The sequence below is a fragment of the Lathamus discolor genome, chromosome 1 (genome assembly GCF_037157495.1).
Source record: "Lathamus discolor isolate bLatDis1 chromosome 1, bLatDis1.hap1, whole genome shotgun sequence".
In the NCBI taxonomy this organism is placed as follows: Eukaryota; Metazoa; Chordata; class Aves; order Psittaciformes; family Psittacidae; genus Lathamus; species Lathamus discolor.
The window spans coordinates 80684810-80708437 of record NC_088884.1 but is presented as its reverse complement, the minus strand read 5'-3'; the positions used below and the strand labels follow the sequence as shown (position 1 = coordinate 80708437).

The 23628-nt window shown below is 47.7% G+C and overlaps 1 protein-coding gene across 1 annotated transcript; it reads left to right on the top strand.

Annotated features, from left to right (window-relative positions):
* The first annotated feature begins 678 nt into the window (after window positions 1–678).
* ADA2 (adenosine deaminase 2) lies at window positions 679–21410 on the top strand. Its single transcript, XM_065682691.1, has 10 exons — window positions 679–868; window positions 1888–2213; window positions 5094–5319; window positions 12123–12333; window positions 15300–15427; window positions 16550–16640; window positions 16938–17046; window positions 18020–18177; window positions 18942–19144; window positions 20317–21410. The coding sequence occupies exons 2-10, from the start codon at window positions 1901–1903 to the stop codon at window positions 20423–20425; spliced, it is 1548 nt and encodes a 515-aa protein (XP_065538763.1). The 5' UTR covers window positions 679–868; window positions 1888–1900; the 3' UTR covers window positions 20426–21410.
* The last annotated feature ends 2218 nt before the right edge of the window (window positions 21411–23628 follow it).

The following is a 23628-nucleotide window of genomic DNA, read 5'->3' as shown; positions in this document are numbered from 1 at the left end:
AATGACTTTAAAACTCAGCCCGTTCAACTGTGTAAAATAAAGCAGCAAAATTGCAATATTTGTTATGATTTAAATAAATCAGTTTGTACCCCCTTCCACCCGATTTACTCTCCAGGTAGAAGCTTAACCCTGCATGCCCAATGCAGTGGGTTAAATTGACATCTGCCTGGTTTGCACAGCTGGCAAAGACTGGGCAAAGTCATTTAAAACTGCTTTGACAAATTCCTGTTGTCTCAGATGAAAACACATTAGCAAGTAGAGCTTGCAGTGTCGTCGGCATTAAAAGCATGGATCAGATTAGACACCCCAGCTCACGTGTATCCCTGGGACAGCCTGAGCAGGGCTTAAGAGTTTCTCCATACTGGAAACATGTCCCTAAGTGTTTCTTCCAAGGCGTTGAAAAGCTGCATCTGCATATCAGAGTACACGAGAGGGCTGTGCAGACAAGCCCCTGCTCGCCTCACTGGCAGTCAATGATGGGTTAAAGAGTGCACCTCTATTCTATGCGGAGCTGGAGGGGTTCCCACAGGTGCCCATATTGTTTTGGCTCCCCAGCTCCCTGCAGCTGCCTGCCTGCGTGCCTGTGTCCTGCTTTCTCATAACCTCCCCTGCCTCCTCCTCCTGTTTATATATTCATGAAGCAGTAGGGACAGGATAAATAAAAGCTGAGCAAGCCTGAGCAGCAGCACAGGAAGAGGAACTGCTTGCTCTGGCGGGTGCCTCGCTCCGCACCGCTGGGACGGATCCTGCCTCTTTATCTTTGCTGGGACAGAGCCGGCTTGCGAGAGAGATAACTGCTCCCTGCTCTCTGGGCTGGCAGCTGGTTGCACTCTGCATGCAAGGAGAAGGAGGAGGAGGAAAGTTAAAAGTAAGTGAGTCAGCCTCACCAGGGATAAGACAGCGCCTTCTAGGATGTTTCTTTAAGTTCAGAGCCAGGCCTGACATGGGGCTGCATCTGCCCTGCTGTGCTCCCAGCAGATTGCTCCCCCAGCATGCCTGGTCTCCTGGGACTCACTGATGGGGTTGAGGGCAATCTGGTGGACCCAGAGGTGGAGGAGAGGCTGGAAGCAGAAGACACATGCGCAAGCAGGGACTTACTGTGTAATTCGCAGGGGACTGTTTCAAAATGTTGAACCTTTCTCCAGCCTGCTTCAGTCTGGAGGCATTGGTGTGGAGGGTCACTAAAGCCTGGTGTTAAAGGATTATATTGCAGCTGTGCTTTTTTTGGGAAGGGCAGAGTTCTCAGAGTTCACATGTGCCTGCCTCCTTGCAGTCTCTTACTACTCCCATGGTCTCCCTTCTGTCCTCTTTCTTCTGGGGTTGCAAGGAAAGGCTGCACCTCTGTCACTGCAGAGGAAGCTGTGGGGTTTTCTGCCAGTAAATTAGCCCCTGTGATAGCTGAAATATACTATAAAGGTGCAATGAGGTCTTTTCTTGACTGTAGTGGATCAAGATCCAATTAGCCTAAGCAAAATCTAGAAGCACCTCAAGTCCTAGGAACCCTTGCTTCCGTCCCTGGAATGCTAGCAGCACAGCCAGTACTGTGTCACCAGCACCTCTTATTCTGAGGGGACTCCATCCCAGCTTGAAAGTCATAGACCTGACCTCACCGATCCCCCGCACCAGGGCTAGACTTTCACCATACTGCAAGTCTGATCCAAGGAGCATTATCTCATCTCCAACCTGCCCACACTCTTGCTGTGTGCAATCAGCATCATGGGGAGTATGCTAATGCATAGCCCTAAATACAGAGGACATTGGTACCTGATGCTCCCCCCAGCACTAAGCATCCAATTACCCACTATTTCTGCAGGATGGACCTGTGGGTCATTGCTAAGGTGTCATATTTGGACCTCCACTAACACTCCATCTTCTCCCCCTGCCTAGGCACAGCTCCAGGATGAAGCATCCACCTGCTCAAGCCATAAGGCTGGTGTACCTTCTCCTGAATTTGGCTTCCCTTTGCCTTCCCATCCCACTCTGGAAGGACCGGGACTCCCTAATGCAGGAGGAGAAAGCTCATCAGACAGGCGGCAATTTGGTGCTGAGTAGGCAGGAACAGCAACTCAGTACAAAGCTCGTAAACCTCAAGAAGAAGGAGATTGCAACAGCAATAGCTACAGGACAGTTTCCTCCAAGCATGCACTTCTTTCAGGCAAAAGGCCTCATTGAGCAGAGCACGGTGTTCAGCATCTTAAAGCGCATGCCAAAAGGTAGGCTTGGCCTAAGGTTTGCTTGCCTTACTCATCCTCCTCTTGCCTTTTGCTTTCTACAGCAGAGCTGGGACAAAGCATGAGATGCGGCAGGCGAGCCTGTGAGAGCTGTAAATTGCGCTCACTCCATTCCAGGAAGAGCCCTGCCTCTGGACTTGGGGACAGGACACAGGGAGAGAGGAAGAAGGGGATGGATTGGATGAATACACATTTCCAGCAATTGTAGCATTTGGTATAACTTACAATACGGATCCTCCAGCCTTTGAAGCATGGAGAAAGGGCAGAGGAAGCAAAGACAAGGGGACATCACAAACATCCATATTTGCTCAGCATGCTCCAGCCAGGGCCTTTCCTTTTTTAACATGCACATGCTACAGACATGCTACCAAGCTCATCTTAGCCAAAAATGATGTATCCCCAGCAAGTCTTTCTGCAGCTGGCTCTGGAAGTCTACTGGAAAGTCTGGGGGCATTAGAGGAGGAAGGTGCTACCTCCGATACTGCAAGTTTCTTTACTTTTTAAATGCAGGTGAAAGCCTGTATTTATTATGATATAAAAACTACTATATACTCTATCTTTCTTAATCAGGCTCTGGTCTGTGCACTTATAGGAGATCTCTGCTTACAAGGGGAGGCACTTTTCCTTTTGTCTTTAGAAATGTCATTTGGCTTACTCAAAACGGGTTGACCACACAAGAAACAGCAGGGTCTGCACCACCCCTACGTCATTTCTCCCCTGTTGTATAGCAAGCTATGTGCTGATGGGCTGTCAAGCCCTATACCAAGAGGGCTTCTGTACATTGCATCACACAGTTTTAAAGGCATTTGGACCATTTTAGGTTAGCTAAAGGTTATGACATTGTCCAATACCTTCACTGCACCATCCTGTGCATCCTCCAACAAGCAGCTGTAACACAGCAGTATCTGAAAACCCAGTAGTCCCGGAGCAGTGGAAAAGCGGAGGGGATATTTTTAGCCATGGTGAAATAGAAAACAGCTAGGCTGGGTAGCAGGAAGCCTAATGTGTCCTTGTGCCTGAGCTGCTGACAGTTTGGCAGAGAGGCAGGCGGTTGAGGTGATCACAGGAGGAAAGCCTTGATTCTAGTTTCTCCCTCTGCATCTCTAGTTCAGCAAGGAAGAATCCGAACAAGGTGCCTTCTTTAGCTAGAGATATGGGACAGTTGCAGTGAACACTGTCAATACTCCTGTAACTCTGTACAGTATGCCCACCCTTCCAGGTGGTCCCTTTTTGACCCAGAGCCCCATGGCCTTGCCGCATGGCTGCCTGGAAACAGGTTGGTGACCTGCTTTGGAAGATTTGGGAATCAGTTTCTCCACAGAAGCATTTTTCACCTGCAAGGGGAACATGGATAAGAGCCATGTTTCTCACTTTGCAGCTTCTCCCTCCCAGTCCCTGGTGTGGGATGAGGATCCTGATCTGTTACCACAAATGACTGGTATATCATTACTGAATTGAACAGTAAGGAATTGAAAAGTACTCCCCCCTTCACCTTCAACAGGGTATTTTTGATACCAAGGAGGAATCAAACAAAAAAATTAACACTTTTCAATCCAGGAGATGTTAAAATGGGTTACTGGAATTTTTGCAAGAGCCAGAAGTTTTGGAGACAAGATTGAGAACCACCTAGTCTTAGAGGCCTCAGTCTTGGACAGAGGCCCTGGGAATTACTGTTGTTTCAAACACTGTTGTAATTTCTGTTGCTGCTCACATAGGCAAGAGGGTGGCATTGCAGCAAGAGAAGGGTCAGATCTAGGCAGCTGTGGCATGCCCATTCTGCCACACTAGCTCCACTGAGAGCAGCAAACCACAGCATCTTAACAGTCAGACCATCTGTAGTGGGGGATTCTAGGCCATGTGGGCTGTATTAGATCAATACACTGCAAGTTATAGTCTTGAAGTTTGTCTAATGTCACATACACACCAGTCTTTTGTCTTGTTTTTGCTACTCATGTTTTCCCTTTACCCCTAAGGGCATCAAAGCAATTTTGACTATAAGCTCTCCCCTAGACCAATAAAATACATATCTGTAAGACTCCAGCTCTCACAGTATCTTCCCTTTACAAAGGTGAAGTTTAGTTCAAGCCCCAGAAATGTAAGAAGTCTCTGCAAAAGGAGAGATTTTAGCTAAACGAAAGGATGGGCTGAGGAAGGTGAGCATGCAGAGGGTGCCAGGAAGACTGGCAGCTGCCAACATACTGCAGAATAACAGAGCGTCCCAGAGGCCTTTTATGCTGGCCAGCAGCAGATGTACATTGTAAGTGAGCATGCTTTTGATAAGGCGTAAAAGTAGATGGTACTCTGCATCCGAGTGCAATTCCCTGGTGTGTCATGGTCTGGGATTTTGGTGTGTGCCAGAGTTTCAAAGAGATTAAAGAAGAGACACAGACTAGATGAAAAAATTGAGGCAGGGATTCAAACAGCTTAGACACAGAGGCTTGTTTCAGGTCTGCAAGTCAGCTAGCATGCCTTGTAAACTGCTGCCTACTGTGTGAGTTCCTCTTTAAATCAGTGGGGCCTGAGCCAGCTCACAGCAAAGTCTGTCTGAAAGACCTTTAATAACTCAGAGCATTTTCCATCCCAGCGGAGCAGCAGAGCTCCCTATTGATTTCTGCCCTCCCTCCACTCCCAGGGAGCTGTCACGCTCTGCCTGCCCTCTGTTTGATGTGAAGGGGGCCACATCCCCCAGCAAGGGAGAGGCAGAGCAGCCACACAGTCTCTGCTGGGAGAGGTCACTCACAGACATCTAGAAGCATTTCCAGATGCCCTTGGATGGGCAAACTCAAACTATTACCACATTAAACCTCAGTTCCTTCTTCTCAGCTGCTTTGTCTCATTAAAATATACTTTTCCTCCCACCAGGTGCTGTCTTACACCTGCATGACCATGCCATCCTGAGCGTGGACTGGCTTGTGTACAATGCCACCTACCTCCCCAACTGCTACATCTGCTTCACCCACATGGGCACCGTTCGGTTCCGCTTTTCCAAGCCTCACCCTCCACACCCAGTGCCAGCCCAGTGCTCCCAGTGGGTTTTGCTGGAGGCTTACCGCAAACAGCTGCGCAATGTGACAGAGTTTAATAGCAGGTGAGTGAAGAGCAGTTGTGTAGCCAGCAGGATCATTCTGATCATCCAACTTCCTTGTTTTCTTGCGGCTCTGGAAGCAGGGAACTCCATGTAGGGCTGCATGCATACAACAAATAGCAACACAAGATACTGAATGTTACAGCATTAAGTACACCAGAGTTGGACACCATCAAAATTGAAGTTTCCTGTGCACCCTCACTCTGGTCCTTTGCACAGACATGCTGAAGACAAGAGCTTCAGTAGATTCATGTGATCTGCCCCCATCTCTCCTCAGCACCCCTGCTGGATGTACTCCCAGCATGGAATAGGGATGCATGCTGAAAGACCCTATCTCATCCACTAAGATAAGAAGATGAGGAAGCCAGGCAGCTGAAAACCCCAACATCAGGGAAATCTTTTGTAAAACTGTTATTTTGATACAGATTAAGTAGTTGGGCAAACTATGTATGCTAGTAACTGGGCTAGCAAGTAAACCCCCAAATAACCCAAAAGAAAACTCAACCCAACCTCCCCATCCAAAAACCACGCTTGTTTTCTGAGGACTGTCCTTGAAACTTCACTAGTAGCTACCATGCTAAAGCATGAGGCACTCATTCCCAACAGGACCCTCAGGCACCAGGAACTGCAATTTGCCCTCAGAAAAGGGGTTTGGTCTCAGCTTGGGCACAGGTTGAACCAGTGAACCCCACACACAGATCCTGTGCCTGGTATCTCTCTTCACCCCTCAGCACCCTCCTAGTAGCAGTGCTTCTCCCCTTACAGGAGAAGCCTCCTACAGCTGTCCAGGAGCTCACCCCTTAGATGGGTCCCCAAGCATCACTAACTCACTAGCAGGAGTTCCCCTCCCTGGAGGCAGCTCCTATTGTAGCTGCTGGCTGCCTTTTATCAGGACCAGGTGTTAGCTGACTGCTCAGCAGCCCCCTACCATTTAATCACTCACAGGTGGGTGGGAAAAGCCTGGATCCCCCCTTCCAGCCCGTGGTGGCAGGAAGAGAGAGCTCTACCTCCCCATCCAAGTGCCACTGATGCTGGGACAAAGCCCTGCCAAAAAGGCTAGGAGGAAGCATGTAGTTCTGCATGGCACGTAGAGGGCTGGAAAAGCATGCTAAATAATGCATGCAGTCAGACACTGAGTGATGAAGACAGGGGAAAATATTGAGTAGTGGTCCATTCAGAGGGCACCACTGTCCACAGTGCTCCGGGGGTTGAGGTCCAATGTGAAAAAGTAATATGGGGTGTCATGTAATTAAAGACAATATCACCATGCTGACACAGGAGGAGAGGGCTAGATAAAGGCGATGTGGGTGACCCTAATTATAGCATTTCCTAAGTGAAACTTGATGGGTTGTACTGTAGTGCTCTTCAGTGAGGGTGTGTGCTCTTAAATAGAGACCTTTGAACTCTTAGGGAGCTGGTATCCCCTCCGCATGGAAGCTGCTTGGGCTCTGTGCCCTACAGATCTGGGAAGAAGGTCAGGTTTGGAAGCTGAGGAGCTGCCAGATCTTTGGCATGGTATTGCTTTCCCTCCCCAACAACAGCAAGGGGCAGGGCTGAGGGAGCCAACTCTCCAGAGCCCCCAGCACTTGTCTCCTATGGGAGGTCCAGAAAAGGAGAAAGTAGTGTCAGACCCTGGGCTTTTGATCTTCCATATCCTGAGGCTCCGCTGCCCTGACATGTGATGGAAGAAATCAGATCCAGTGAGAAGTCACTTACGTATGTCTTTGAAAGAGAAAACTGGTTTCCCATTATCTCCTTTATACTTCTGCTGGGAGTGATAAAGAGGGAAAGACCACAGCACCAGCTTTTTTCAACCCCACCTGAAGGCCCATAAAGAATGTGCAAGAGACTGGATTTTGAAACAGCTTCACTTCCCTGAAGCCCAATCAACAGCACTGGGTATTTCAAAACTGGCTCAGAAGCAACCTTTTGTTGTATTTGTTTTCGGTTGTATTTCCACAGTGTGACATCCTTTCCTGGCTGAGGCTAGAGGCCACAGCACCCTATACACCTACAAGGGTGGAGCTGTGCATTATTTGGTTCCCTATGTTCCCGTTTGGGAACATGATTTCTTTTCAGAGGCAGTGTTATCACATTCCTCTCTTTTTGTATTAGTTGTCTGACAATGCCTAGTAGCCACAAGTCAGAACAGGAATTCAGAGTGGCAGGCACTACACAGGGACACAAGACAGACCCTGCTACAAAAGTCTCCCCAAAAGCAGAGGGGAAACTGAGGCAGAGACCAATGAAGTGATTTAGTGATTTTCCTCAGGAAACGTGTGCCCAAGCCAAGTACAAACTTGGATCTCTCGCATCCTGGGTGCTTAGACTTACTCATTTGAGCATGTTGTCCTTCATTTCTTGCCCTTCTGTGCTCATCACCACAAAATCGCAGAGGAGTCATTGCACGTAATGTGCAAACACATGAACAACAACCACATTGAGGCGCTTCCCCTCCTATTTTCATCTAATCCCCGGGTGCTAGTTCTAGGGGTTAGGAATGTTTTTTGGCCGTCTGGAAATAGGTCTCTAGCCAGGAATAGGCCCCAATCTGTTCTGCTTCTCAGATTCTGGAAACTCTCCCAGTCTCTTGAACATGTGCATCCCAGGCTACCTCTTTCCTGCGCTCCTCTTTGCCCTTGAGCACTGACAAGCTGAGAGAAAGCAGATGTCAGAGGAAGGAACGGATGGATAGTTGGGTGGTTTCAAGGGAGTATCAAGGGAATATGGCAGCAAGGAAGGGCTCTCATGCAAGACAGGGTGGATCAGCAAACATGAAGGGAACAATGGAAACGTTTCTGAGAGGCTGCACCTCTTTCACATTACTGTAATACTAACCAGGAAGGGATGCGGGAGAGAGGTGTCTGCATTACATTTTGCTGTTTGCATTTTTAGGTACATGTGCATACATATACATATGTGCATATGTGTTTTGGAAGGAAGTCTTTTTGTTTGTTTCCCTCAAAAGAAGGCTTAATCATCCCTATTCAAAGCACACCTCCTATGGGCCAAGACCCTGGAGTATTCTTTTACTGATTCCAAAAGGATGCTACTATGAGAATCAGGAGATCACAGGCCAGGAGGCAGAGAAACAAAGGGAATGCTGCTTTGAGACTTAAAAGAAAAAAATAATCCTTACTTACTTACTTCACATTACGATATAGGAGAATACCAATATTTACTCCAGTTGCAATGTAATGGCCACTGTCTCTAAAGCAAGAGCATGCACCTAGATATTTGGGAAACAGCACTGACATTGCAGATATTTGTAAAATACCACTGCAGACCCTTTCCTGACCAGCAGCCCCAGGATTAAGGCCGTGCCCGGCAGCACATCTCCAGTGGCCCAGCGGAGCTCTCTATCACCAGGATGAAGTCATCTGTGAGGGAGATGACACCATGGTCGAGGCTGCGCGAACAACTCCCCTGGGCACTCGCAGCTGCCCAGACTGCCGTCACCTTCCCCTCTGTGTCCTCCGACTGCCTTATCTCACAGAAAAATAGGGCAGTGTGTGCACTACAGGGGAAAAAAAGAGACTGAAAATACACTACAGAAACAAAGCACTCTGCTCCCTCTACAAGTCTCCCCTTGGGGAGGAGAAGAGGGGGATGAGAAAGAGAGAGAAAGCGAATGAACCACATGTGACAGATGTTAGTCACACTATTTAATGCACCACTGGAAGACACTCAGATACTACGGTGATGAGAGGGCTATAATGGCCCATCTAGAACAGAAAAAGAAGCAGGAAAAATAATCTCTTTAAAGACAAGGGAACAAAACTGCTTGCTTCTGTATCATACAGCCCAAGGAAGCAAGGCAGGGGGAAAAAAACAGGAAAAGAGAAAGCAAAACCACAGTTGAAAACAAATAATCCTTAGCTGGTCATTTTAGCTGTGGCCCTTTGGGCATATGCATTGCAATAGCATTGTTCAGTGCATATATGACATGACATGGAAGGCTATTTGTAGTCTGCACCTGATCACTGACCCATTCCAGAAAAGAAGCAAAAAATGTATTTATGAAGCTTTGCTTCATCTGCATGAGCTGCTGCTGGCAAAAGCCCCTGAACCCTTAGGAGATTATCCAGTTATCAAGGATGGATCACTATTACGCAATAAATCTTCAACAGTTATAGGGATCAATAATCAGTCTCAAAGGGAAGGGGATTATGAAAAAAAGCACAATTTGATTTATGTGCTTTTAGGAGCAGGGCAGTGTGGGGATTTATTGCTGTTTCTAGCCCAGGAGCACAGGCTAAGTAAACAGCCACAAGTTTGTACAACTAGATTTAAAGGCAGGGAGCGGAGCCTTGTGCACGCTGATTGCTGGAGGAGCCGAGTTCTCACAGGACAAGGGGAGAAAGCAGTGGGAGCCCGACTAACCGCCCATCCTTATCTGAAACGAAGCTGTGCGGGGTGGCGAGAACAGGCTTGCACGGCCTTTTGATCCACGGGGAGGTTTTTCCTTCGGTGCTTGAAGGGATGGTGGGAACAGCCCCACTGGGCTCTTGGCTTTGGGCAGGTGCTCTCTGCCGGTGCGCAGGGCTGGTGGGGAGCTGCCCTTCGGCCAGGAGGGGAGTGGAAAAGACTCTTTTCCCCAGCTCTTCCCACACAGAACCTCCTCTCCTCTCCCACCGAGCTGCAGCACACCCTTTCCACTGGCAGCTGGCCTCCACCGCAGCTCCGGCGGCTGGATCCGAGCCTTCAGGATGCCCCTGGCTTCTGCATTCCTGGTTTCTAGGGTGATGCTGCAGTTTCTCCCACTGCTGCGTGCTCCCCACTGCCCGCCCCTGCCATGGTCCAGCTCGGTCGCCTTTGGTTGCACGAATTACTGAACAGTAGCTGGGGTTGCCCAGTGTCCTGTGATAATAATGGCACCAAAGCCGCTATTGTAATGCGCAGGAGGGCAGAGCTGAAGTTGCTGTGGAAACCTTAGGTCTGAATTTCCCTGACTGTTAAGCATTTAAAAATCTCGTCCTTAACACGGCACAAGTGTCTCAAATTAGCAGAGTGAAGAAGAAATGAAACTGCAGCCACTGAAAGAGCGTCCTTAGTGAAAGAGCAGGCAAATGCTGGGGGATTGGGCTCTGTTTTGTGGGCAGGATGGAGCCACTCAAAAGGGATGTCCCTGTCTGGGAAGTGTCAGTTTATGAGTTTGGACCAGATCACATTTTACATCTGTAGGAGGAAGGCTTTTAATTCCATCCACAGAAGTCTCCTGGAAGAAGATAATAAGAGCACAAATCAAACCCACACCACCCATATAACAGAGCAGAACACTACACAAGGATGGGGGCCAAGACATCAAACAAGAAACATCATTAAAGATCAGTAGCTGTCACTGAGGGGAAACAATATGCTCCAATGAAAGATGACGCATGGTTGAAGGTATTTCTATGTGAACCTGCTTAGTCCCTATCACTAGATAAGCATCAGGCCTGGCCAGGCTAGTAAACCCACGTGCCTGCAAGCAACTGGCTCTGTAGCTTGCTGCAATGGCTTCAGTTTGTCCACCCAGGAATGAAGTTAATCACCCCCATATTGTCATTTAGACTTTGCCACCAGCCTGAGAAATTGATTATGAACTTATTATTTATTTCAAAATTATAATTTATTATGAAATTATTATTCTTCAGGTGGCCACCAGCAGAGGGATGGGAGCTGTTGCCAGAGGCAAGGCTTCAGGTGGGATGAAGACTATCCGCTTGTCAGAGGACAGTACTGTGGCATGGATGCTTACCCTGTCCAAAATGCAGGCTGTCACCCACAACTGGATAATCTTGCAGTTATGGGCTTCTTTAAACTCTGCTTGATAAAACTACCAGCTGCCTCTTCGGATTTCTGAAAGAAGCTTCTACACCAGCTGAGTCTATGGAGGAAATATATATGCTTCCTTCCCATTAAGGAAAAGCCAGGACCTGTGATTTTTATCAGGCATTTCCCAGCAGACAATCTGACGCAGTCATCAGCAAGGCAGGCAGGGTATCAGGTGTGTTCCATTGGCAGGGAAAAAGGATTTCTGATTCACAAACATTTCCCCCCTGCTTGTATTAGGTGGTGTATTTTGACAAAAAAAGGTACCAGCTCAAGTTCTAGGCTTAGTAAACAGGTTGATGGTACATGGTATCTCATGGAGACACAGTCTGCTTTTAGGTGGTGAACGGGAAGTCGGGTGTCATAACTTTTTTATATGCACTGAAGATGTTTGGGAGAATATATTGTCTCCAGGAGTAATGTGCTCGTCTACTTCTGGATTAAGGATACCCCTAGGTAGCAGAGTGCAATTCTTATGATATAAAACCATTATACTTGCTTTTGTAACTCTTTTGTAAAGACAGGTTTTGAACATCTAGTCTTACCTTGCTTGTAACTCGACAGATAGCATATGACTTTTTACCTGTCAGCTATTATCTGTACCAGCCATTAGAGGAGTGAAAAATTACCTTAATGCTTCCTAGTTGCACCAGTCATTGTTACCCCCATTGTACAGCAATGCCAACAGGCCCTGAGTTAGTGTTGGTTCGCTGTTGTGGCAGGAATGGCTTTGCACCTTTTCTTGGTCCTGCCTATGCAACACATGGCACTTCAGCACAGCCACTGCCCTGCTACACCATAGAGCATGCAGGTGGGAGAGTGTCACATCTGCAAAGCTTGTTCTCTAACAACAATACTCACATCTCTTGGAGGAAATCTATTTCCTTCTGTACCCAACACCTAACTGCCAGCCAACAGCTTTTTACATGCTGAAAGCCAACTGTCTTATTTGTTCTTCTCATTCTTCCTCTTCTCTATGCCCTTTTCTACAGCTTGCTGAGAAACTTGACCCTGGTGACAGATGCCCCTGAGCTCACATATCCTTCTCAGACTTTAATTTGGAAAAGATTTGAAGAAGTCTTTCTCATTGCCTCTGGACTTATCTGCTATGCACCTGTGTTCAAGGCCTATTTCTACCAGGGGCTGCTGGAGCTCTATGAAGATAATGTACAGTATGTTGAGATAAGAGCTATCCTGCCTCCGGTATGTATTTTTTGGCTTCTCTAGTATTCTTTTAAACCCTTATTTCTCCATAACTATTCTCAAGCCCTATCTTGAATTTAGTTCTTGGATGTTTGCATACCTGCCCTTCTAAGGATGCTGGAAAACCTTGATCATATTCAAAGGTCTTTGTTGGAGATTTGCATAGGCAAGGGCTTGAAAGTGAGAGATGCTAAGGAAGACACCTGCTGCAGCAACAGCACCAAACTCCATTGCACAGTCTGACTGGGAGCTGTGTCAAAATCTGGCTGGTTGGGAAGATGTATCTCAAGTTTGTCTGCACCAGAATCACCTGTTCTGTGGCAGCTCTTCTGGAATAATTTCCTGTTTTCACTAGACACTTATTGTGGAATAATTCTGTTACTTTAAATCCACAGCTTATTTCAGAACGATTTCCCTGAACAGGCTAATAAACCGATAGGCAAAGCACAGTCTTCCACAGTTTGCTGACAACTTAGAATTTTGGCTGTGTGTGAACCGCTCCTTTCATTTCCACTAAAATCTGTCAGTAATAGTTCAGGCCTTTCTCCCTGCATGTCACCTGGAGCTGGTCAGATTGTCCTACAACCCCACGCTGCCCCCATGCCTTCCACAGCACCAGCAGACCCCACCACCAACCTTTGGCTATAAGGGTTCACACATTCCCAGTGGCAACTTTGACACTGCAGACACACATGTTCTATACAGTTCTCCTGCCCAGCTCCAAGTGGGGCAGCATGGGGGTGGGAGCTCTCTCAGAGAGGCAGATATCTTACCAAAACAAACTTACTGGGGATGCTGCTGCTCCTCACTACACCATCTACCTCGGTGTTCTTAAAAGCCCATTGCAATCGGAATGAGGCTGCTGTGCAAGGTCAATCTGGCAGCACCTGATGGACCAGCTAGTGGTGGTGGGTTATGTATGGGAACACAGGTAGCAGCTTGCTCCTGACACCACAGTGACCAGCTGATGAAGCAGCCATACTGGTGTCCTGCTGGTGGCCTGACTCCCAAGCGTGCCTGACACCAACTTCTTTAAATCACTGCCCTTGCATGCAATGGCTGGTGGGCTCCAGCCAGCTGCATATGGATGTCTGTGTCTCCACAGCCACCCCATCAGCAGACAGGCAGATGCTGTGACAAATCTGGAGGCTGATCCGGCTTTGTGCATGCCTCCATCCCAACAGCTGGGGAGTGGGGCTGCTAACCCTGCCCTGATGGGGCTTGGGCTGGCCCCATAGCAAAATAAAGTTCAGTGTAAGGGCTGCAGACTGGCACTCTGCTGTGCCTGAGATGAGAAGGGTGTACTGAAAAGAAAAAAAATTGGAGAGGGAGAACACACAGCTTATACGTATCTTACTTTGCTGGGTGTTGGTCATGAGCCAGCTGCTCTGAACTCAGCCACTATTGTGTTTGGGGTGGGAAGAGACCTGGAAAGAGAAAATTCCTGTGCCATGAGACAGTACAAGAGCTGACATCCCCCCATGTCACACAGGTTTCCGAACCAAGAGTATCCGCAAAGATACAAGTGCGTGGGCCTGACTGGGAAATACCCTGCCTTTACTGGCAGCGCTTAGACGCGGTTGTAATGTCTTTTGAAGAGAGGCTTGGCAAGGAAGATTTCTTTCCTATCCAGCCCCTGATGCTGGCTCCAGGTGTGGGAGCCTTCAGAGCCCTTGGGCTTGCTCGCACCCAGCTGCGAGGTACCCACAGCCTGTAGGTACGACCACACTGTGAGGGCTGCAAGGAGCTGTGAGCATGCTGGGCTGCTGGCGCACAAGGGCAGTGCCAGCTAGGCTGGGGCGGGGATGAGAGGGAAGTGAGATGCTTCGAGGTGAGCAGGGAATACCAAAATGCTTGTGTGGCTGGAGATCCTCCACAAGGCTTGGACAACAGTGCTGACTAACTCTGCAAAAGCTTGCCTCGCAGCAAAGCCTGCCAGAAGCGGCCCCTGAGGTAAAGTAAATGAAAGTCAGGATTTAGTGCGTAACAGCAAACACTGTGGAAAAGCCACCCAAACCCAGCTGTGTTTGCAAATTCAGCTGTGTAAAGTCTCACATTCCCATGGGCTGCAGCAGGGGAAAATTCCCTCTGAGTGTCTGTGTCCGCACCATGGCTGCTGGTGCCTGCAAGGGGATGATGCCACAGGGGCTTAGCAAGGAGCATCACTGCAAGAGATAGCACCGGAGGGGAAGTAAGAATGTGGAGTGGACCATTTGGAGGGTGGAGAAGAAGGGTGAAAGAGAAAAGAAAGGCAGGAAGGATAAGAGAACAGAATTATTTTAGTCACTGTTTTTCCAGGACTCCAGGCAGGGCCTTTGTGGGTTAGTATCAATCAGGATATACAGGGTCTCTACAAGTCAAAAGCCCTGCATACATCCCTGATAGTGAGGAACTCACAAGGTTGATGCGACACAGCATGCCAAAAGGATTGGTTTTCCTAGTTTGCAGCCAGAGAACTGGGAAAGCATGGCAAGACTGCACAACTGACTCAAGGTCACAGAGCAAACCTCTGGCAGAGTGGAGCAGAAGTGCAGCCCAGCTGGTAGCTTATGGAGCTCAGCTCTTGCATGCCTTGGGGCTGCCTTGGCTGATAGACTGCTGCCACAAGGCACAGAGCGTGTGTGAGCCGCCAGACAGCTGGACAAAACACTCCAGCATTTGGTATAGACATGAGTAAGAGGTCATGGTCTCCTCTGGGTATTCAAGGGCACTTGCTTGCCATGTCTGAACATGTAGAAACTTTTTTCTTGCATCACACAGGAAGGAGGAAAACCACTCCTTGGTTCTTGCCATCTGGTAAAGGTGTCAAGAAGAAAACGTTCTGCACAGATTTAACTGGTTTTCTCTGCCCTGTTGATAGACTGCAGCACATTAGTTCTCCTGAGCTTTTCTTCAGTTCATTTCTCCCACCCTCCAATAAAACACCTCTTCCAACTTCTGCTTGCCATGTACTTCTTGTTCTGTAGGTGTACGAACTGGATGGCACCCTGCACGATAAGTCATGGTCTGTGGCAACCTATAGGGAAGTGACCAAGCAGTTTGTGAAGGAGCACCCTGACTTTACTGGAGCTAAGATTATATTTACAGCACACAGGTAAAGGCTACGCAAAGCCAAAATGGGGCTGTGCATGGCTGTCTGTGCTACGGCAAAGGTGGTGGTAGGGACAGATGGGTCCAAGCCAGGAGAAGTGATGCTGAGGTCTGGGCTGAAGTGCCACAGTTGGTTAGCAATGCTTGTCTGTGTCATCAGACCTGTGGTGTTGACTCCCAAAGCATTCCCTGGCACCTGCAAAAGGCTGAGGATGAGAATTCGTCTATATAATCCGTGTACGTGCAATGCGAGCTGGGTTAGCTCATGGTGTGCGCTGGAGAGACAAGCATCTGAGAGCCCTGGGTGTGGGAATGAGCAAGGGGAGGGTTGCTTGCATGTGTGCGTGTCCGAGCCATGCGTGCTGTCTTCTGAGCCTGGATGTACTCCCTCTCTCTGTGGAAACTGAAGCAGTGACAGCAGTGCCCGAGTATGGGCACTTGGTATTACAGAGGTCCTCATGGAACCCTGCAAAAGCTGTTCTCCCGGCAGCCTTTGTACGGTATGTTCGTGCTGCTGTTCACAGGCAGGCACAAGGCTGGTCTCCAAGTCAGCCAGATGCCATGAAGTCATGTGAGGTGATTCTGAGCAAATATAACAGGCCTCTCATCAGCACTTACTCACTCCAGCTCGGCAGAATGCCGTTTCCAGTTCAGAGCTGGCTTGCCTCTGGCCAGCTTGGGTATAGATGGAGTCTGTCTGCAAAATGCACTATGATGTTTAAATCTGACAAGGCTGGAAGAAATCTAAACTTAAAACTCTCCTGAAATGCAGCTGCTGTCCCACCTCCCAGCAAAACAGTGGAGAGGAAAAAAGTAATTAAACATTTTCTTTCCATGCTGTTATGTTCCCTGCTTGGTAAATGGGAAAGCTAGTGAGTCAGACAAACATGCTTCAACTCTAGTGACAGCAGGGTCTAGTCAGGCATTTCCTGGTCATTCAGGGGTTTCCTTTCTTAATATCCATTTTCTGCTGCTGTTACTCTCGGGACCTGAAGCTGGTTGTCAGATTCAGGGGCAACTTGCATTTTGGAAATATCCCTGGGGGCCCCATTTCACAACTCAAAGCCAGAGAAGGCAGGCCCGTGGGAGTAAGCCTCTGCACTGCTTTCTCTCTCTTGCTCTTTAGGAAGCTGAATGTTTCCCAGATTGAAGAAGCCATTGTCACTGCCATGGCACTCAGAGACCGCTTCCCAGACACCCTGGCAGGCTTCGACCTGGTAACTGGATTTCTTCTACAGCTTCAAGTTAACCCCTAGAGGTGCAATATATGTATAATATGGCATATGTTTTATACCAGAGCCAGATCCTCTGCTGCTGTACTGAAATCAGTATAAATGAATCATAAGTCTTCTAGCTAAGGATTTTGTTGAGAGTACTTGACAACATCCCCTGAAAGAATCATCTCCCTACTCCACAGTATTGTAATTCCAGTACAGTTGGCACCTTAGTGACATAGCTGTAAGTCCCACAATCTTCCAAAGCATGTTCAAAAATACCTTTCCTCTTTCTTCCAGGTTGGCGATGAAGATGAAGGTCATTCCTTATGGGACCTGAAGGATGCTCTGACAATCCCATATTCCCTGGGGGTCAACTTGCCATACTTCTTCCATGCTGGAGAGACTGGTAAGCATGAGGACTCAAGGCTTGTTATTGTTTGCAGAGGCAAGAGCTGAAGTCTTGAAAAACACAGAAGCAGCAAGCCTGGCTGTATCTAGAGTGTGTGTGTCTATCACATGTGTATATAATCAGTTTTCCCTATGTTTCTCCCCATATCAGCTTGCTGGCTGCAGCATTCCTACATGGCACCTCCCCTACCTGTTCGCTGCTCTTGTCTGTAGGCATCATGTGGCTCAGCATCTCTGACCTGTATGTGACATGCTGCAAGAGTTATTCTGGTAGCCATTTGCTACTCAGAGCAGTGCTCACATCCTGTTCAAAGCAGCAGCAGAATTTCTGGACCATTATTTTATATTTTAGGGTGAAGGAATGTCTGAACCAGCCTCAAGCCTTATCTGAATACACTCATCAAAGTAACTGATCATTATCTTTCATCCCTAGAGCAACATATGTGTATTGGCTATATATTGTTCAGTCCATATGGGTGGGATTTATCTTAACCAGGCATGACAGTTGTGCCTAACTTGTGTGTTATGCTTACTGCATGTTGACATCTACAGAGAAGATGGCTACATCTGAACTGGTTACCTTAGGTTCCCTTTACAGGCACGGACAGTAACAAACACATCTAAGGCATAGTATATCTCATGCTAATGCACAGGCTATTCCCCAGAAATTATTACTCCATTAGCTATCAGTGCAGACCACCATGATTAGCTTAGCTGTAAGAGCAATACTGTGGACATCTAAAGCCAGATGAGATGAGTGGGTAGCTCTATGCTGGGGAATGTCCTGGACAGATTTGGATCCCTGTTTCACTGAAAATGAAAAGTGGGAACTCAGAGCATGAGCAACCCTCCCACCTTACAACTGTGACATTTATGAACAAAATCATCTGGCAGTTTTATGAGAAGACTTCTTATCTGAGATGATTTATTTCCTCACAACACTGCAGTGATTCTTACCTGTCTTTGCTCAGACTGGCAGGGCACCTCTGTGGACAATAATGTGCTGGATGCACTGCTACTGAATACCAGTCGGATTGGCCATGGACTTGCCCTCATTAAACATCCAGTAGCCAAAAGTTTGTCTCTGAAGAAGGATATTCCTGTAGAAGTCTGTCCCATCTCCAACCAGGTATGTTGGTCTTGGGCTGGGACGGTGGAATGGAATTTACCATGGTAGCAGGGAGCTGGGGAGCAGCTAAACACTTTGTTGCACCCAGGCTGGCTACGTTTTCTTTGCCCCACATTACACTGCAGTCTGCTATGTAGATAACATGCTGTGTGTGTAAGAAGGCTGCTAAATTCCTACCCAGAGGAACCTGGGAAAGCAGTCCTCACTAGTGGAGGGGAAGCCCAGAGCCAGGGAGGTGCCTGAAGTGATACAATGGAAAATACTTCAAAGCCAGGAGGGCCAGAGGCTGAGAAGCTGGGATTGTAGCTGGAAGTCTTTCGGTTTTGTAGAATTCATAACCAGGGGGAACTCTTTTGCAACACATTAGCATGGTGCCCATTGTCCCCTGGGTGCAGTAGAAAGGATGCTCTGGGGGTAGAGATGGACCAGTGTGAGCCTTGAGGGAGAGAACCCTGATACCAGCTCCCAGATGCCCTCACAGTTAAATTGCTACAAATAAGCAGAAGTTACTTATCCCACTGGCCTTGGTTTAGGTGATCAATTTAAGAAACCAATCTCCTTGTGTAGTCAGAGACAAATAGGCTCCTCCTGCAGGAGTTCGAAGGAGAACGCCTAGCATGCTCTGAACAGCCCACTGGAGGCTCCTCCTCCCTGATGACTACCTGCTGACACAGGCAGCTAGAGCAGTTTGATAAGTGCCATAATACAAGCACAGCTACAGCAGTAACCTGGTGTGGTGTTATCTCCCACCCTTCCATGCCCAGGTCCTGCTGCTGGTAGCTGATCTGCGGAGCCACCCTGCAGCTGACCTCATGGCTGAAGGGCACCCCATTGTGATCAGCCCCGATGATCCCCCTATCTTTGGGGCAAAAGGAGTCTCCTATGACTTCTACCAGGTGTTCATGGCCATCGGAGGGATGAATGCTGACCTGAGGACCTTAAAACAACTTGCACTCAACTCCATAAAGTAAGTTCCTCACCTCTCTCATCTGGCCACAGTAATGCTAAGTGGGCTATCAGCTTCCTCCCTGGAAATCCACTGTATTTGGCGTTTTCCCCCAGAGTCTCCTCTGCCACATGAACTGGGCTTCCATTAATCTGAAGCATCCTCTGTCTCCTCTAGGGGCGAGACAAAGGGACCCCAGAGGCTCCTCTGCCTGGGCCCTCAAGTGCTTCTTTTCTCTAACTCAGCATCTCAGTTTATTCCCCCTTTTCCATCCTTTGTAAACCTGCCTCCAGCACATTGTTCCAGGTAGGGGCGAAGTCTTAGGCCTTTGTATCACTTGTCTATTTCTGCCAAAATTTGACTTGCTGCGGTGTTTGCCATGGCTCACTGGTGAAACACAGGAAAACAATCTACCAGCATGTAGTTTGGGTGTGTTTAACCACGTTTTCTATTTATCTGGACAGCTCTGAATGTCCCAAAATAGTTTGGATATGGTGCCCAGGGTCTTTCTGCACATTCCTAGACTCTTGTCTGTTTGCTAAATCCTGTGCCAATCCTTATATCAATCCCAAGTCCCTGCATGGTCAGGAAAGATGACAAATACTAGTTTCCTACCCATCTGGACCAAGCCCAGGCACATCTGAAAGCAGTGCTGTCTCTTCTGTACTAGTCACTGGGTGCTACCCAGCGTGTCCGGCTTACGCAGACTGGGCTGTTTGTCCTTATGGAGTAATGGGGCAATGGTTTTAAACTAAAAGAGGGGAGGTTAAGGCTGGATGTGAGGAAGAAATTCTTTACAATGAGAGTGGTAAAACAGTGGCACAGACTGCCCAGAGAGGTGGTGGATGTGCCATCCCTGGATTCAATGCCAAGCTGGATTCTGGGCAATCTGATCTAGTTCAGGATGTCTCTGCTCATTGCAGTGGCGTTGGACTAGATGACCTTTGAAGGTCCTTTCCAATCCAAACCATTCTATGATTCTGTGACTCAGCAGCTGTTGATACAGCCTTGTCCCAGCATAAGCCCAGCTGGCAGGAGCTCAAGGCTCTTTACACTGCATTACTCTGTATGGTGTAGGCATGTCCTGCAAGAGTTAATCTGTTACTGCTTCCTGCCTTTTCATTTCGGTCACTGATCTTGAAATGGCTGCCCCATTGTCTCCTATCTGATACTGACTTTTCTCCTCCTCACAGATACAGTGCCATGCTACCAGATGAGAAAGCCAAGGCCAAAGAGGTCTGGCAGAAAAAATGGGACCAGTTTGTGGCTGACCTCTCTGATAACTTTTCAAAGGAGCTTTAGAGAGCAGGAGACACACCTCAGAAGGCATTTGGCACGTCAGAGCCAGCCAGACTTATTGCTAAGAGGGACGAATGAACCTCAAAGTCTGACCTGGCAATGGGCTTCATGGGCTTAATACTAAGAATGAGCTGCACTGTCTTGTGAAAGTCATGGACTGGAGGTAAAATGGAGCAGTTATAGCAACAATGAAAGAACACCCTGCTCAAAATAGTCAAAACGGTTAAAAATTGCCAATGACCAAATCCTGACATCCTTATTCAGGAAAAACATGCTTTCTAATTAACGTTAGAAGGAGATAGCTAACATGAGGATCTCTGAATTTCGCCTTATCATTACAAAATGCAGACCTTGTCAGGAAACAGCTAAGACAAACATCCAACCATTTGGGCCACTGATCTTCAGGAGAGCAAGGACTGAAAATGGCTCTTGTTATGTTTAACCCTGGGCCTGCTGCCAAAATAACACTGCTAGGTCGAAGAACCAGTCATAGGTCTGATGTCTGCTATTTCAGGACCTACCATGGCTGGAAATGAGCTGATGGAACTTGCTCCCAGAACATTTAAGCCTGGTTGCACTGTGATCACAATGCTCAAAAGAGGTGCCTCAGCTGCTGACAGGTTTTTTTACTGCAAAATCTTTTCCTGTCTTCTGGTGACAAGGAAACCAAACCACTTTTCAACTGAGAAAATACACCCTGGCTTCCCAGATACAACTTAATTAAAACTGTCCCCTGCACTGAGCCATGTTAACACAGACCTCTGCATTTATAGGAGACACCATTTAATTTCAGGTTATTCCTCTACCAGCTTTTTCCACCTAACCCAGAGTGCAAATGCACCTTTATTCAGCCTGTCAGACATATTTTCACCTTGGTGGAGACCTACCCTCACACTGGATAACCACAGTGTTCTCTTGGACCTTTGTAGTTTCCAGCTCTTTAGCTACAGATATTGCAGAAACTACACAATAAATAGTGTCTGAACAAGCAGATTCCCTTTCTTAACATCATAAAAAATGTCAGGAGAAGAACTAGTTGCAGGGAGAAAGAAATCTTAATCTAGGATGATAAATAAATTCAGCAAAATCCTTTGGCACACATAGTGCAAGCACACAGCCAGGATCGGCTAGCGGCTCTCCCCGACTTCAGTACAATTATGCTGGTTTGCATCAGCCAAGGGAGAAACAACAAAAGTTTCTGAAGGAAGACGTCTCCCTCCTCTGAGCCGCAGGCTTGTGAGGACTGTTGTTTCCTGATCAGACCAGCTTGGGCAAATTTGCTCTCTTCATGTTTGCTGCTAATTGTCTCAAGCTGCCTGGCCATAGTGTTTATTTCCACTGACCTTGGCTAAAACACCTTAAGGAGGAGGCAAGCATACTTACTACAGACCTGGGTCAGGCAGTGCAGCCCATGCTTCCTGTGTTGAAGTGCCCACATTTCACAGGCTGCAAGCTCATCTCTAGTTAGCCCAGGAAAAAAAACCCAGCAACCACACTACAAACCCCATAACAAAAAAAACAGATAAACCCACAACAAACCAAAGGCTTCTACATTGCAGCATCACAAACCACAGGAAACAGAAAGTGAGAACCCAGTTACACACCTCACTGACCAAGGGGGTTGAGCATCTCACACCCTAAGGCTTTTTCAGCCACAGCTGCCTCTACTCCAGCCCTCTCTGCCCACACCTTCCTCTAACAACAGCAACTGCTCTTTGCAGGCTGGCCTTTTTTGGGCCTTGATACAGATTTGGTCTTGGGACCAGCTTTATGCTGGAGGAGGAGCCAGAGTAGAGACACCTTCCCTCCTCCTCCATGGGTGTCGTGTACACAGTTCAGTCTAAGGTCCCCAAAGTAGGCTTTGGTCATGGCCATACTATAAATGTTGACTTGGGAAATCCCTTATTTGTAGTGCTGAGAAAAACTGCTAACTGGTGGAATGGCTGCTAACCAGTGACCCACAGCAGTGTCCCTCTGAGTTCTCCAACCCTTCAGCTTTGTTATACGTGGATGGATGAGGTTCTTTTATTTACCATGAGTTGATTCTTCCTTAAGTGAGCCTCTCTGCTGCCAAGGTGAAGCTAATAATTACAGAGCCAGTGTGGGAGGCGCTGACTTCCTTAACACAGGTTGACCCATGTTCTTTCCTTTTCTGCTACAGTGGAAAGATTTCAGCACTTCCTGCACATAATCTCTTGATGGCTTGAGCCACTGGTGGCCTTTTGGTTACCTCTAGTCCTCCCTCCTCATTTATCCGCATTAGCAGCAGGGCTAGATCTTCTGTTTGCGACACTTGCTGGTACAAGTTTACATGTTGTGTCCAGTTTGTTCCTGCCTTCCTTGGAGAAGCCTGTTCTGTACTTGGCCATTTACCTACTTTGCTTTTGGAATCGTGATGTGATGTGCCCCATGGAGCCACCAGCAGTGATGCTGTCCAGGATTACAACACAGAAATCACAGGGGAGTTAAAATTGCACAGGTCTGAGGTGATCTCGAGATGAAGCCCTCAGAAAGGTGAAACTCAGGTCTATGGGGCTGTGTTTGAATTTGTGACTCAGCTTCCACGGAAGGTATCCATCTTAGGGCTGGTCAGAGAGCAAAACCTTTTCCATCCTGATCATATAGGTTTAAATGTGAGCCTGAACTGCATGGAGAAGCCTGACTCTAGTCATGTATCCTTCCTTGGATCCTTCCTTGCCATGTGAGGTGACTGGGTGTTCCGAAGAGTCCTCTGGCAGTAGATGGGCTTTAACAATTTTTAGAGCCTTAGTGAGTCTGACAGATGGAGGGCCAGCCTGCTTAACTGCTGGGGATTAACTCCTCCATAGAGTGGGCCTTAGTTAGGAGAAAGATGCAAATTGGGAAACCCAGACAGCATTATCGTGTCTCCAACTCTAGCTGTGCAAATCAATCCATCCAGATACCATTTTCCTTATCCTCAGTAGCTTGGCCCCTGCTCACATTTGTTGGCAAATACATCACATATAATCAAGCTTTACTGCCTGTCTCTTTCAGAACATGGTATATATTCACATTTTTAAATGGGTTTTGTGGGGTTTATTTCACCTTTTTTTTTGTCCTGTTATGAAGAACTGGGGATACCTGTATCTGATGTGAGCTTTTAACCTGGAATGTGAAGTGGAGGGAGATGTTTCATGCCCCTCAGTCCGGAGTACCTTTAGTTATCAGGGATTCTGAAGGGTCTT